A 17,196-nucleotide genomic window follows, 5' to 3' on the forward strand; every position below is an offset into this window, starting at 1 on the left:
CAGAGCTTCTGCACACACCAAGGCCAAAACCAACTGGGGAAAAAAAAAGTTTACTTTTTTTTTTTTAACATTTTGTACTAGTCCCAGGGGCTTGAACTCAGAGTCTGGGTGATGTCCCTTTAGCTTTTTGCTCAAGGCTAGTACTAGTACTTTACACTACTCTACTCTACTTGAATCACACCTTTATTTCTGGATTTTTGGTAGCTAATTGCAGATAAGGTCAATCTTTAAACTACCATCCTCAGATCTCAGCCTCCTAGTAGCTAGGATTACAGGTGTTTGTCTCTGGTGCCTGCTCCAAGCATGTTTACTTTTAAAAATCCAAGCCTAGTTCAGCCAGGTCCATGAGATGCTCATGAGGAAGTCCAGCTGCTGCAGCGAGCGCTCTGCAGGAGAATCTGGTTTGGTGCAGAGGTGGCAATTTCCTCCCTCACCTATGAGAAGAAGCACCTATGAGAAGAAGAGGCTAACTGGTTTTCTGATTATAGTTTTTTGTGGTTTTGAAAATTAGATCACCTCTGCTGCCTTCTAGGACTATCTCAGAAAGCTTCTGCCTGCCAAGCCCAACCTCTAGAGCATAGACCTATGTCTTCAAAACCTGTTACTAAATCTTATTTTTGCTCTTTTTGGGAAATAGTAATAGACTTCAAGATCCTCTGGGTGGCATGCTTTACTTGAAGCTGTAGCATCCTGTACCACAGGCAGGCAGGGACTAGAAGGACGCAACCTTCCCAGAGCTGCTATCTTATACAAAAATGCTGGTGTGGCACCTCACCTCCTCCCTCCTCAATTCCTAGTCTCAAAGGTGTGCAATCCTACCCGGTTTTCCAGAACACCCTGACTGCTTTGTCAAACCATATGCCATTCACTATTCTCTTGCCAAACTGTGCTCAGGAAGGAAGGTGTCCCTTCCCACCCCTCCCCAGCCCTCCTAGATTGTGGTGATGGATGCTCTGTCACTGTTTTCCAGGCAGAGCTCAGGGCAGCTGCTTGGATACTCTGGGCTCCAGCCTGTCCAGTAGAGAACTGTCATGTCCTGCAACAGGGAGTCCTGTTACTGGCAGATGAGCCTTGAAATGACAGACAATAGCTCAGACAATAGCAATGGTCATCCTAGAAAGCCACTGTAAGTCACAAGTATCATGGCCCTAAGCTGGCCTCTACCAGTAACTTGAAGCCTGCCACAGGGGCTTGGGTCTTTGAGCCAGGAGTAGCCTGGGAGACTTCTTCAGGGATGCTCCCTGACAAAGCAAAAACCCAGTCATTTAGATGATGGCTCTCAGAAGACACATGGAGTTACTTAGCTAGACTCATCTGAAACTAAATCAACTCAAGGAGAAGGGAACAAACCAAAGAGAGCCAGCACATTCCCAGCTCTTGCTCTCAGCTAGCCCCTTGCAGTAGGCTAGAGCCAGCAGACATACTTTCTTTGTAGAGGGTCTCATGTTAACATAGTCAACAGAACAACAAAGTGCACCTGACTCAAACAGAAATGTCAAATTCATTTTGAAATTGAAAGCCAAGGCCTACAATAAGGGCAAAATAGACATTTGCCTTCAATTATTTCCACTGCATGAATAAATCAAAAGAATGAGAGCTCTTAATTTGTTTGTTCTTTGCCAAAATGTTCAAGTAGCAATTAGTGGAAAGATCCTTTCCTGGGCAAGTTTTATTTCCTCTGACCTCAAAGAAAAATATCTGTAATAATTTTTATTTTGAAACTGATACTTAAAATTTTTAATATACTTCTTTGGGTTTTGATGGATAAAGAAGTTTCTAGCAAAATCTTCTGCAAGGTTACTAAGGAAACCATTTGTACCCTGGATGATGAATCAAAACTGCGAAGTGCTGGCTTCTGAAACAGAAATGACAGAAGTTAAGAATGGCTGCATCTATAAAACAAGTTGGTAATATAGCAAATCATGTTAATAAATCATTTGTTTTCCAGAGTGGTCCTTGGGACACACTGAATTCCTGCAAATGTCGATTTTTTGAGTTTAGGAGGTTTATCTGACCAACATGGGAAAAACACGTATAGGTGTGTATGCATACATATATACACACACACAAATGCACAACATGGCCTGTGAAAGCCTAGAAGTGCCCAGAACACATGGCACCTCCCGCCTGGTATACCTCTCTCCTCTGCTCAGCAAGAAGCTGTGAGTGGGAGGGATTGTAGCTTCCATTTTCAATCCATTCTCCAAGTTCTTATGAAATTAAAGCTTCCCAGACCCTTCAAACGGAATTTAAATGATTGAACTAAGGAAACTTTAGCTGAATGCTGGTGACTCCTATCTATAATCTTAGCTACTTGGAAGGCTGAGATTGAGCAGATGGAAGTTCAAGGCTAGTGTGGGCAGAAAAGTTGACCTCTTCTTAATCAATAGCTGGGAAGAGTGTTATGGGCCTGTCATTCCAACAAGTAGACAGATTGTAGTCCAAGCATGTGTCTGGAACTTATCATATAGGAAGGATCATCCTTAGCAGAAATCAAGATTTTTCTTCAAAAATAACCAGTGCAAAGAAGGCCTGGAGGTGTATTTCAGCTGTATGTAGAGTACTTTCATAACAAGTAGGAGGCTCTGAGTTCAAACACCAGTGTCCCCACCCTCATCCCAAACCAAACAAACAAACAAAACCTCACTCTGTGATCCTAAACAAGTCTGGAACTGATACATGAATAAAAATGCTAAACCAGTACTCAGGGCTAGTAGAGGAGAAGACAGGACTTTAGGAAAGTTATGAAGCATCAAGAATTCTGAGGGAAATAGAGAAAAGCTTTAAGAACAGAGATCTGAAATGTTCAAAAGACACTGATGAAGACTGGGTTTGCTAGACTGAAGAGGTCTGTCTCCTTTTGGAATGGTATGCTGTGATTAGCCACTAGGCAGGTCTGCTGGTTCCTGGGGAGCACACACCCTGTGTGGCCAGCAGGTGAGCTGGGGGCTTCTGTGAGAGCAGGATGAGGAACCCTCTAGTGGCAGAAGGCACTGAAGGCTTTGTGGAAGGGGCAGAATTCTGTGAAGCAATGTCATATGAGGACCAAGGACCATGAACCTTAAGTAGGACACATTAGAAGAAGCAACAGCTGTGGGGCAGGGGCAGGTTAATAGGCACCAAGAGAAGAGGCGCTAAGAACCAGCGCCCCCCTGGAGGGTAGAACTTTGACCTACAGTTCCATCATGCCTAATTGCTTTTTTTTTTTTTTTAATTGTGAAAATACTGTACAGAGGGGTTACAATTACATGGGCAAGATAATGAGTACATTTCTTATCAAGCCTTGTAGCCTCCTCCTTTGTTTCCCCTTCCCATCCCTTCCCATCCTCTCCCCGCCCCGTCCCCCCACCCAATCCTCCCCCCCATAAGGATACATACAGGTGGACCCATTGCAATAATGGGATGTACAAGTTGTTATGTCGAAAAATGAACTTTACGACTCTAATTGCTTTTTATCCTAAGCCCTTTCCTGTACCTTAAAATTCTTCTGTGATTCAGAAGTTGGGCTTTCAAGGTCGATGAGTTTTTTTAGATCCTCTTCAATGGTGGACTTGGAGGTTGGTTTGGGGGATGCCCGGAGGTCCCTGGTTGAGGCGCGCAGCCTAGTGTGGGATATCTCATTGCCATCACTCTGATGACGCCTGGGAAGGAAGGGAAGATATGGGGAAAACCAAAGACATGATAGGCTGTAGAGGAGGGGAGTCAACAGACATATGTTAAAGAAGAGAACGACTTCTGTTTACATCACAATCCACCCAGTTACATGTTAACCGAATCCTACTGAAACATGAAGTAAAGTCTGATGAGCAAATCATTCTTCGTAGGAAACTATTAGTTCTGCTGTGCCAAAATTAGCACCATGCTTACTAGAAAAGTATGAATTTAAATCTTAACCTTCATAAAACCAAAACGACTAAAAGAACCACTTAACTTTTGGCTATACTGTATCAAAAAGTCCTTTATCCTCTTGTATACTCTCTCATTTTCTAATATTGAACCCAGACTGTGCTCCCAGCCAGCCTTTGTGAGAAGGTAGGAGGATAGGACATATGAGGCCAGCCTGGGCTATAGAGCAGGTTTCAGGCTGGCCTGGGAGATACAGTGAAACTGTCTTATGTTAAGGTAGAGACGGATAGAATCAGAGGCTCTAGAAGCAGTCTTAGCACCAGAGGCTCAATTATTCTGAAGTGTGCCCTTCAGACATACTGTTTCCTCAGGGAGCCAAGAGTCTCAGATCCAAATGTTCTGCAGTAAATCTTCTTCAGGGAATAAGGGAGAGAAACAATTTAAGAAAAGTTTATTTGGGAAAGAAAAATAATCCTTTCACTAAACCAATGCCTCCAAACCCCATAGCCTGACTTTGTTCTTTGTAAGACACTGTCCAAACCCTTTCTGTTCTATGCCATCTTGAAAGCAAATCACTCAGCAAGAGAAGTGAAAGAACTCTTACTTTCTTGTGTCCATAAATCCCACGGAGTTAATAGTTCCTTCGGGTTTTTTCCATCCAATCAGGTACTTGCTAGTAGCTCCCTGACGGGGGTAGAATGTTCTAGGACCAGAGGAAGAGGAGGAGGAGGAAGAGAAGGAAGGTGCAAGCTGTGAGGAGGCGGCAGGATGAAGTTCTTCTTTAGGTGAACTTCTGGCACTGGAGAAAACAACCGGGCTGGCAGAGTGCCGGGAGCTCATGGTACTGAGGAGAGGCAGAACAAAGACAAAAGGTCTTAAGTGTGCATCTCAGGGTCTCTATGTCAGCTACAGAGCTGATATCCAGGGTGGGTGTGATGCCCAGCTTAAAGAGTAGTGAATGTTTCATAAAGTATTAATGGAGATGACTGGCTGGCCTTCTTGTGTTCTCAGTAGAATTCAAGAGTCTGCTCTTAAAGTCACAAATGGTCACTGAGGCTTAGTTTGTACTTTTAAATTTAAAGGTAAAAACAGTTAAGACTGTCACATTGGTACCACTAAAGTTGGTTCACACTTAAGTCTAGAAGAGGCAAGTGACATGAGAAAAGAACAGGGGAAAGCCTGGCAGGGTCACTGGCAATGTGTTTTGTTTTCTTAGAAGGAACCCTGGTGATTTTTTCTAAGGCCAAGGTAAGAAAAAGAGAAGACAGAGTGAGGGACATAGCTCTCCCCTCACACCCAGGGCTAAGGGGTGCACTGAGCTCTCCTTCCCCAGGGAATCTGGCTTTAATATGAACTCAAAAAAGCTGTTTTATAACAAACAAATTTAAAACTGTGATGAAGGCAGAATTTTCCAAAACTGGGGATGAGAGAGTAGCTACAATGGCCTCTAACTGCAGGACCTCCAGAGGCCCCACAGACCCACGGTCACACTTTTTTTTTGGACTCTACTGAGTTTCCTGCTTAGGAGTCCAAGGACAGGTGATTCCTATGGCAGTGAACTTTCTGTTGCTTGAGGTCTCAGAGCACATGGTCAATGGCAGTTCCATTTGTCAAAATCTGATGAGCCACAGCTAAATAAATATGGACTTCAGTTAATGCATCAATATTGACTGCTTGGCTATGTCCTACAAGGAGTGTGTGGGAATTCTACACTATTTCTGAAACTTTTCTGTAATCTGAAACTATTTGAGTATTTAAAAATGTATGGTAAAACACAGATTTTAATTGTCCCTAGATACTATATATTGGTGAAAACATAAAACCAATTCTAGCTGGATTATATATTTAAGCTATACATCAAAAGATTCTGAACTATAATACAAAAGAAGATCTTCACAAGAGATGCACGGGTTTCTTTAACAGGACCATAAAGGAAAAGACTAAAGACATTAAAGTTAAGAGCTATTCATGAAAGGACACAAATCACGAGAATATACACACAGTATTTCCAACAATAGGGTCCCAGAAGGAAAATGAAAAGCAGTTTGAAAAACTTACTCAAAAGAGGACATTTAGCCAGGCTCCAGTGGCTCACACCTGTAATCCTCACTACTCAGTAGGACTGATATCTGAGGATCATGGTTCAAAATTAGTCCAGGCAGGAAAGTCAGTGAGACTTTTATCCTCCAATAAATTACAAAAAAAAAAAAAAAGACCGAGCAGATATGTGAATCCAGTGGTAAAGCATTAGTCTTGAGCAAAAGAAGCTCAAGGAGGGGCTGGGAAGGTGACTTAGTGGTAGAGTGCTTTCCTTGCATGCATGAGGCCCTGGGTTCGATTCCTCAGCACCACATAAGCAAAAAGAAAAAAGCCAGAAGTGGTGCTGTGGCTCAAGTGGTAGAGCGCTAGCCTTGAGCTGAAGGACAGTGCCCAGGCCCAGAGTTCAGGTCCCATGACCGGACCCCCCCCCCCAAAAAAAAAAGAAGCTCAAGGATAGCATTCAGGTCCTGAGTTCAAGCCCCAGGACTGGGGGAAAAAAAAGAGCGTATTTAAAAGATAAAAATAAAAGAGACATAAACACTGGTACTCAACATCCCCAGTTACCAATACAAATTAAAATCATGAGGAACCACTCACATCTACCAGAATGGCAAAATTAAGAGTTCTAATATCAAGTGCCAGAAAGGATGTGAAGCACCTAGAACTATGCTGTGTGGAGTATTCCTTGTCATAACCATTTTGGCAAGCTGATTCACAGTTTCTACTAAAGCTGAACATAATGTATATCCTTTGACATAGAAAGTGCTCTCCTGCCAATTCAAAAGAAATGCACACAGAGTTGTAACAAAGAACATGCTCAAGAAGTTGTAATATTCCCCAAATGGAAACAATCCAAATGTCCAACAATAGGATGCAGAATTCGGTTGAGGAATGCCCTAGCCGTTCTATGCCTCCATCAGAAAGAATGACATTGCCCCATTTGTTAGGAAATGGAAAGACTTGGAAAAAATTATATTAAGTGAAGTAAGCCAGGCCCAAAGAAACATAGGCCCAATGGTTTCCCTTATTTGCAATAACTAGTATATGTCTGAGTCAAGCAGAAAAGGTCACATAAGTTGATGTTAGGGAAATGAATCCCAAGATAAGTATTCAAATGTTTTTTTTTCTTTCATGAGATTGTTTCTAACATATTTATAAGATGATTTCTTTGTTGCTTTGTATGTCCCTCCCCCACGATATAACCCCTGCTTTCACTGTATTTGAGGTTGGTATAATTTGTGGAGGGGAAGGGAAAAAACAAATTGTTTAAATAGGGATACAGGTGGACCCATTCCAACAATGAAATGCACAAGTCGTTATGTCAAAAAACAAACTTTACAACTTTGGTGTGTGTGGGGGGGAAGATTGGGTAGGGGGGTAGGGGGATATGAGAAGGAATGGGAAGGGGAAACAAAGGAGGAGGCAACAATGCTTGATAAGAAATGTACTCATTATCTTGCCCATGTAATTGTAACCCCTCTGTTCGGTATTTTCACAATAAAAAAAAAAATCCAGCAAAGGATACAAACCAATGCTACTTGCATACATGGGTAAATCTGAGCCAATATAATGCTGACTACAGCTGACTACAGCTGTTATGGCTCGATTTTATAAAGCCTCCTAATAAACAAAATTCATCTGAATTTCTAATTCAGGGTTGTGTTTACCCTGAGGAAATATGAATAAGGAAGGAATGGGGACATATGTAGCACATGGATGCTGGTAATATCTTTTTGATGTGGATAGTGATCATGTGGAGTTGTATACCCATGACTGTGCCTTTTCCTGTATGGATGTTACCCTTCCATGAAAACATATGCACCAAATAAGCAAGTCAATAATCTGAAAGGAGGAGATCTCATCAGTCCTTGAGGCTCAGCCAATGGAGTGGAACAAGATGAGGGGAAAATAGGAAACTAAGCAAAGCTCATCTGGTGGGCTTTCCATAGAAACTAGATCTTATTACTTCGGATCAAATAGAACGATCCTCTTTATAACTAAGAAGGAAGAACTGGATTTAAATCTTATAAAAATTATAGTAATAAATGCTTAGCTTTACTCTGGTATCTCCCTCCCCCGCCACCAGGTATTTTCCAGATAAAGAGAATGGAAGAAACCTCATAAAATCTCAAGCATAAACAAACTGAAAAACAATGAAACTATACCTCTTGATAACAAGTATCAATTTTAAGGAAATGCAATATAAACTTGTTCCAAATTAAATCAATTCTAGATAAATAATACAGAATAATACTAGATATCTGCTATGGTATGGAGATTAAAAGTAGAAAGGTGAAAGAAAAGAAAAAAGGAAGTGAGTAAAAACACAGAGGCTGATAAGCTCATTAAGACAATGACACCGAGGCCAAGGTTACTAACAGCACACATTCTTGGAGGGAGCAATGACAAAGATGCTTCCACAATGTAAGAGAACAGCCTTTGGCATACTTTCAAACAGTATGACAGGCTTGTGACTGTTACCAGGGGAGATGACATAGTCTTCCGTTTGCAGATTTCCCTTGACTTTACTATGTCTACACCTCACATATACTTATAACACAGAAATCTCAATCCTCAAGCCTGGATGGAATTTGAAGCAGATTCTGGTAAATGGAAAAGCAATGATCTATTATCATCTAGCTTATACATCTTTCATCTTGGATAATCATGTGTATATTTTTAACAACTTACCATGTCTCATATGCACTCTTTTGAGTGCAGGCATGTTTGAATTACTAAAGCCAGTTCTCAAACTTGAGCAAGATTGCTGCTACCCTCCAGAGATTCTGAAATAGTAGGTGGGATGGGTTTAGGGAGCATGAGAATTTTTGCTTCTGATGTATTCCCATAGGATGCAATGGTCCCTGACCCATGCATTGAAAATCACTGTATTTGAGGTACATTTGAATTCCCACATTTTAATTGAACAATATCAATCTTGATATGGTAACCTACTATGATAATAGTGGGTTAATAACTCTGAGGATTTCAAAGACTAATGGTTGAATCAAAGTAGAAATAATTGGCTAGATATGGTGGCTCATGCCTACAATACCAGCTACTCAGGAGATGGAGACCGGAAAGTCATGATGGCACATATCTGTTATCCCAGCTCTGTGTGAAGTATAAATAGGAACGTGGTGGTCTAACCCAGTCCAGGAATAAAACCAAAACCCTATTCAAAAAATATGTAAAACAAAAAGATCTGGAGGCATAACTTCAATAGTAGAGCACCTATTTAGAAAGTCTAACACTGTGAATAAAAATAAACCCCACAAAAACCAAGCAGATTCTAAATCAGGAAGTGTGGGATTATCATCAAGACCATCAAGTTCAGATGGCCTGGCCCTGGCAACAACTGAAAGACCCTACCTGAAAATTAACTAAGGTGAAAAGGGTTTGGGTCATACTTCATGTGGTAGAACACCTGCCTTGCATGTTCTGAGGCTCTGAGTTCAAACCCCAGTATGCTCCCACCAAAAACAAAGGTGGAAGTAATTAGCCTGGAGAGTAGAAAATAAGTTGAGGGTCCATCAATCTACAAAATATTGCTTCATGTTGTAGAAAATAGCGACTCTGGTTCTGTTGTTGTTGCTGTTTTTTTTTTTTGCCAGTCCTGGGGCTTGAACTCAGGGCCTGGGCACTTTCCCTGAGCTTTTTATGCCCAACGCTAGCACCTACCACTTGAGCCATAGTGCCCTTTCTGGCCTTTTCTGTTTATGTGGTTGCCAAGGAATCAAACCCAGGGCTTCATGCATGCTAGGCAAGCACTCTACCACTAAGCCACATTCCCAGTCCACTACTCGTTTTAACAATACCTTCTGTATTGCACAAAAAGAAATGTTAAAGAAAATGCTCAGAAACATCAGAGACAGTGACATATTCACTCTATAAAATTTCAGAAGTTTCCGGCTGGGAAGGTGGCTCAGTGGTAGAGCGCTTGCCTTGCATGCTCGAGGCCCTGGGTTCGATTCCTCAGCACCACATAAGCAAAAAGAAAAAAGCCAGAAGTGGCGCTGTGGCTCAAGTGGTAGAGCGGTAGCCTTGAGCTGAAGAGCTGAGGGACAGTGCCCAGGCCCAGAATTCAGGCTCCATGACCGGACCCCAAAACAACAACAACAACAACAAAAATTTCAGAAGTTTCTGTTTCTCTGATGGACAACAAATAATTGTTTGAAGGCAGAAATTTAATCTTCTTAATTTAACAATGCCAGCGACAAGGTGGACTCCCTCTAAAGTATTCCTCAAGCAAATATTCCTATTTAGTATTTGTCACCCTGGATTACACTGTATATTTAATTCCTTGATCTCTCTGCAGTCTCTCCATTCAACTATAAGCTCCATAAAGGCTTGTAAAGCTTTCTGTTCTGCTCACTACCACATTTCTTATGCCTAGGACAGTCCTTGGCAATTCTAAGTATTTAGTATATGATGAAAGAAAGACCAAATAAAAGACAACTTGGTGATTAATTTTTAGATATAAGGAAGAATTATGTATGCAGATTATGTGTTTTGTTCAGAGTATTTAAAACAAGCTGCTGCTTTCTTTTTACTGTAAGAAACAGTGAAATCTACAAATGATGTTTCTGCTTCTAAGTGTATCCTCTTAGGATAATCACTTAAAACTATTAAACCTGATTATTGGTTTTATCTGTGAACATGACAGTGGATACAAGATCTGGGTGTGAAATGCCAAGTACAGTTTGTTCACTAATGGTTACAAATCAGTTAGCTTTATTTAACAACTGGTTAGATTTGAGAACAAAGATACAGACAAAAAATATTTCATTGGCATCTCTTAATGTACAGTATTAACTCTCAGCATGAGTGGGCATAGAGCATCACCTGTAAACTCTACTAAAACATGCAGCATCCTAATCCCAGATGGAATAGTGTTGAGAGATGTCTGGACACTTGGAAAAAAAAATAGCCTCCCTGAAAATGTGCATACCAATTAAGAACTGTGCCCCAATCTATGTGAATGGTTGTATTTGGTAAAAATCCAACTTCTTTATCCAAATCCAGATGAAGCTATCAGTTGTGGTCCCTGCAGGTTGAGGTCAATGCAGAGTTAAGATTGTTCTAGAACCCCAGACATGTGAATTGAAAAAAAGTGTTAACAGATCCTTCTATTTCCCAGAGTTTATCAACTGTTATAGGAGCCTATAAACCTCTCACTCTACAATAGGCCTGTCTCCTTCCCTGTGGCTTTGTCTTTGGACAGCTGTGAGTGGGATTTTGTTGAAGCTGAACAGCTTGTTGGCCTCAGTCTACCTGAGGATGTGCAGCTACACATCTCCCAGAAATCTCTGAAAGGGGTTTAATTACAGTACAGCTAACATAAAACTGACAGCCTCAAGCTTCCGAAGGGAAACTGTATGCTGTATTATTGCATAATCCTACAGATTTTATGTTAATTCAACAGGTTCCAATTTTGTTTTACCCATGGTGACTCATTACTTGATAGGAATTGTATAGGAAGGTAACAGGCTGATAATATAAAAGGAAGACTGGCAAATATACCAGGAAAGACAACTGTAGTTATCTATTTCTTTTCTTACTGTAAAAAAAGAGTTTATATGTTTGGAGGATTTAGTCAGGATGTCACTGTGAACTGATCATTACCTCCTTTTTTTTTTTTTTAAATGAAGACCATAGGCTACTTCTTTCCACCAAATGGAACAACTCAGGCTTCTGTTTGGTTGTTTTAGGATATGCATTTTGAAAACGCGCGCACACACACACACACCACCACCACCACCACCACCACCACCACCACCACCACCATAAACACAAGAAGGGAATAGAGCAACAAGGTAACTGAGAATATGAGACTCTGAATTTGTCCAGATTTCATATTATGACCTGATACTCAAAAGAAAGCATGAACCCAATGTGCTGCAATCTGGCTATTTTGCATTCCTTGTTGTGGTAAAACTTTGTAAGTGGGAAGGATCAATGGGCAAAAGTGATGCTACTCATTATGGTACTGTTTGCTGACTTCACAAAGGAATAAACCACTGGGATGGGGGACCTGAATATCAATCAAATCCCCAAGTGTCAAACAAATGACAGCTGGGGAAAATGCTATGGATTTCTGCATCATCACTGGGACCAAACCTTCCCATGAAAAATATCTGCTCTGTTATAAGCTGCTGAAGGGGATAGCTGGGACTCATCTACTATTCAGGCATGGCACAAGGGAATGGGTTTTAGCCAGGCTGGGCCTGCTAAGGATGGTGTTTTCAGAAGGAGGAAAGCAGTAATTAGTCACCTGTCAAATGGCTGTGGCAAAATCTGGGCAAAGGCTGAATGCTGGCTTAATACCAAGAGGAGGGGCGCTAAATGGGTTTCCCATGATTACTTGTACAAATAACAAGTCTTTCAATGATAGATAATATGGAAGATAATGATTAAGCAGGGCTCCTCTGACTGACTGTGTTCAATACCAGCCAATTCGATACTATATCTAATACTGGCTCTACAATTTAGGAGGGCTTCAGGAGACACTAATTCCAAAGCACTGGGGAAAATAAACAAGTGAAATAGGAATGATTAAATGGGTGAGAGGGATATCCAAGTGACTACCCTCTATGAGAGGGAGATATTCACTAACCACAAAAGCATACTAATACAGAGAGCCTAGAGAAACATGTGGCTCAGGTTAGAGGTATATACAGCAACAGAGGCTTTAGGGACCACTGCGGACCACAATATGAATAGGTCTTCATATTAAGCTATTTAAAATAAGGAACTATGCAAATACATCACACACACACACACACACACACACACACACACACACACACACACACACACACACACACACACACACACACACACACACACACACACACACACACACACACACACACACACACACACACACACACACACACACACACACACACACACACACACACACCTAAGTTTGGCACCTAAAAAGATAAAGGAAGATGAACACGGGTGGCTCACACATGTAATCTTAGCTACTCAGGAGGTAGCTGAAAGTAAGGTTAGTTTGAAGCCCAGCCTGGGCATTGGAGGGCCTTATCTCCAATTAACTAGAAAAAAAAGCTAGAAGTGGTGCTGTGTTCAAGTGATACAACATTAGCCTCCAGTGAAAAAAAATGAAGAGATAGTTGTTGAAGCCCTAGTACCAGTATACATGTGCGTGTGTGTGCACACACACTACTCAATAAATAATCAGCTAATTAATTAAAATGGAAACAAAGAAGTTAGAGGAGAACATGACTGCAAAATGAAACATTCAAAGGAGGCAGAAATACATAAAGCTGTGAGAGCTACATGGGTACAACAGGAAGAAAGGTAGGTGACTGTTTAAAGTAGGTGATGAAGAGCTAGAAAAAATGACAACTCAAATGGACATTTTACCTCTGACAACTTTCTTTATTCTTTTTTTTGCAGGTCATGGGGCCTGAACTCTGGGCCTGGTCATTGTCCCTCAGTTCTTCAGCTCAAGGCTAGTGCTCTACCACTTGAGCCATAGTGCCACTTCCAGCCTTTTCTGCTTATGTGGTGCTGAGGAATTGAACCCAGGGCCTCATGCATGCAAAGCAAGCACTCTACCACTGAGCCACGTTCCCACTCCCCAACTTTCTTTATTCTTAACAAGTACAGAAGCTAAAGGACCAGACTGGGGAAATGGCCTGGCAGACCACAAGTCACAAAGCTGGTCAGTGGTTGAACTGAGATGTGAACTTGATCTCAGGCTCCAAATCTATTTTCCCTGTGGTTTTCTCTACACGTGCCTGAAGGTGAAGGGGTATGAAAAAATTTATTCTTTTTCTCATGATCTGCACCCAACAACTAGGATAGGGCAAGCAAAGCCAATCATGTATTTATATACTTTTTTTTTTCTGGTCCTGATGCTTGAACTCTGGGTCTAGGTAGGCGTTGTCCCTGAGCTATTGCTTTTTTTTTTTTTTTGATTCACAGTGCCAGTTCTGGCCATTGGAGAGTCTCATAGACCTTGCTGTCCCCTCTGGCTTTGAATTGTGATCCTTAGATCTCAATCTCCTGAGCAGCTAGGATGTCAGGCATGAGCCATCGGTGCCCAGTTCCACATATACTCTAAACTGCCTGTTAACAGCTGTACCTTGAGGAACAGGACCAAGTGTCAAACAGGAAGAGAACTGTTGTAGACACTGAACACACAGTGAAGCAGAAAACTCTCTCCTGTGGAGATTTGTTTTCTCTTAATGATACAGTTGCATTAAATTTTCATTTTGATTAGGCTTTAAGTATAGCAAACAACGGGCTCTACACTTTCAGAATTTCTTTTGGCTCTATAAGTTAATGGCATTTGGAAAAATTTCCCTTACTATCTCAATCAAATGAAGGAGTGAGCTACTCTGTAGAATCAAGTCAAGCATTTGTGGCTTGACAGAGGGCTCATTTCAACCAAATAATTCTATTTTTGGCTTTGCAGTCAGCAAAAGTAACCCAATTCCTGATAAAATAACCAACCATCCATCTAAACTGGGGTAAACTTACCAGGGTATTTTAGACCAGATTACCTGGAGTTCCACTATATAAAGGCTAAGCAACTATATTCTGAATGTATGAGAAGCAAAACTTACTAACAACTAGACCAAGGCGAACATAGATAAGACACATCATTTAAGAGAAGCTCTTGGTTTGGAATTTTAGAGAATGCACATTCTGTAGAAAATAATATTCTCATCCTCAGGGAAAAAAAACATACAAGAGAGGCAATTAGTTATTAATAACTGAAGATACTCTAGGTAGAAAAAGATTTAGAAAGGGAAATGAAACAGATAAAAGACAATGGAATAATTTCTAAAGGAGGCATAATTTTTAGATAGATAAGATGCCAAAGGGGTAAGAGCACAACATCTAAGCCGTGGCTCTAAGACAAAACCAAGGCATACACAAGTAGCTGATAAGTACATCAGTCTGAAGCTTTTCTTGATGTTGCTTGTAAACTACATGCAAGAAACCCTCTGCCCTCTGCTTTCAAGAAACATACAGCTTTTCTGGCATGAACAGTTAACTTAATAAGTCAGTCAAGGGAAGCCTACTCATGAAATTGAACTGCACTGGCAACTATGGGCAGACATTTCTCTTAACCTTTAACCAACCCTTCTAGTGAATATCAGGCACTGACCAACACATATGTAGATCCCAACTGACATTTGCATAAATAGTATTAAGAATGTTCTTTCTGATGTTATTTCTCTGATTTCCAAAACATTTATACAGAAGTGACCTTACTAAAGGAAACTATGCTATACAAGGCCTTTAAGTACATTTTAATACCAAAATCCATGCATACAAGTATTATAGCTGTATCGAAGAATCAGTATAATTTTTGAAATATGGGTTGTTGTTGTTTGTGGGGGAGAGGGCGTTGAAGATTTCTGACTTGCAATTGATTTACTGCAAGGCCTAGAGTCATCAAGCAAAAAGTGGGAATAGTAAATAAGTTCTTGTTTGTTCACCAGAATGTACTAATAAGCCCTTGTTTACGCAGAACATGTGGCAAAGGCGGGAAATACTCCTGTACAGGAGGCAGGACACATGTCTGTGAGCACGTACGTGTGTCTTAATTTGGCTATAGGCTCGAAGAGGGTGCCAGTGGGAAGCACAAAGAATTATCAAACAGTGAATGTCTGGCTAATAAGAGTGAGGAAGAGGCCTGGATACATAAAGAAGTCAGGTCCATATTTTACAGAAAATGTTATGTTAGACATGGAGTATATTCCTCAAAAGGCTCATGAGTTGAAGACTTAGTCCCAGCTGGTGAATCCAGTCACTGAATCATGAGGATTCTGACCCACCAATGCTTAATCTACTGATAGATTTAGCATTTGATGCCATTATTTGAAGATGATAAAAACTTTCTGAGGAAAGCTAAATTAAGTAGGTCACCAGGATTGTGTCCTTGGGGGCTAAATCTTGCTCCTAGCCCCTTGGTTTCTCTAGGCTTCCTGGCTGACATGAAGGAAGCAGCCTCTTCCACTGCATGCTCCCACTGCTGTCATGTTCTCCCTCATTTCAGGGAATTGATCTGGCTGGCTCAAGTGGTATTTCAGACATTGTGTGCCAAAATAAATCTTTCTTCCACCCAACAGTAGGTATCTCACTGGTCAGCAGGAGTACAGTACAATATACTAAACGGAGGAAGTCCTTGGCTGCCACATAAACTGGCTTTACCTATTACCAAGGCAAGAATTCTAAAAAAATAAACAAAAAAACCAACCTTTCCCCCTAAACAAACAGAAAATAAATCCAGCTTGCAAGGATATATTAAATTGGAATGATTTTTACTTCTCCTATGCTTGCCGCAAATACTTTTTTTCTTAAAGGATTCACTTAAGGATATGGAAGTAAAATAGCCATTACAAAAAAGCCATGAAAGTTAAAATATCTCTCTAGATTTTCAAGCTTCATAGAAAAATATATATTCAGAAAGCAAAGTTTTAGATTAAGACTTTTAAGGCTGGGATGTAGCTCAGTGGCAAAGTGCTTGCTTAGCAAGTACAACGTCCTGGGTTCAATTCCCAAAAAAGAAAAGACAAAAAAAAAAAAAAAAGGCTTTTAAAATGTAGCAAGTTATCAGTAGGTATTACTCTTCTTAATGACATTCAAATATAACAACCCTAGTAATTACCCACCTGCACTAACATGGTTCTCATGGGGCTCACAAAAAAACCTGCACAGTCATCAGCAGAGAGACTGGAGGACAGAGGGGTTAGGAACAGCCTAGCCAGAAATATACAGCAGAATTTAATCACTGTAATTTAGAATTTTGTCACCGAGTCCCAGGTACAAGCTCTTTTATACACTGTCAAGAGATCTCCACATTAATTGCTGTTCCTGTCTTCTGAGGACACAAACACTCTAATTTGCTGTGATTTTAGCTTCTCTAGCAATGTGTGTTTGGTGGCTAAGTCCCCTTTTCCTCCAAAAAAGAGAGGCTGTTAAAGCCCTGATTATCCAACTCATTCTGCCAAGATCAACAGACTGAAGTTACAAAGCATCCCAGTTTACCGGAGTCTAGAAATGAATGTGACTCAACACTCTGGTAGGCGGGAAGTCCTGCCACCCTTCCTGAAAGGCCACATTCTTCTCTTTCCTGGTAAGTTTGACTTTGAGTAGAAGGGTTATTTCTAAGTGATGAGTTCAATGATTCCATATGGTACATTGGAGGCAGAAAATTTATGTCATCATTTGAGGTCTTGGGGTAGATCTAGTCAGCACAATTGGAACAATGAAAATCCGGTGCCTACTTTTTATCTGGGGGAAGAGGGAAGCTTTATAGAT

General features: G+C 40.8%; 1 protein-coding gene across 9 annotated transcripts in view; it reads right to left on the reverse strand.

The window, feature by feature from the left end:
• The window catches only part of Sipa1l1 (signal induced proliferation associated 1 like 1), a 332,505-nt gene that overhangs the window by 11,989 nt on the left and 303,320 nt on the right, over positions 1-17,196 (reverse strand). For all 9 annotated transcript variants that reach the window (XM_070030941.1, XM_070030933.1, XM_070030924.1 and 6 more), the window contains 2 exons: positions 4,451-4,690; positions 3,476-3,641 (listed from right to left, as the gene is read on the reverse strand). In XM_070030941.1, coding sequence (XP_069887042.1) covers positions 3,476-3,641; positions 4,451-4,690 — 406 coding nt within the window. The remainder of the gene's footprint in view (positions 1-3,475; positions 3,642-4,450; positions 4,691-17,196) is intronic.

The sequence above is a fragment of the Dipodomys merriami genome, unplaced genomic scaffold, assembly GCF_024711535.1.
Source record: "Dipodomys merriami isolate MVZ:Mamm:240054 unplaced genomic scaffold, mDipMer1.0.p SCAF_1, whole genome shotgun sequence".
NCBI lineage: Eukaryota > Metazoa > Chordata > Mammalia > Rodentia > Heteromyidae > Dipodomys > Dipodomys merriami.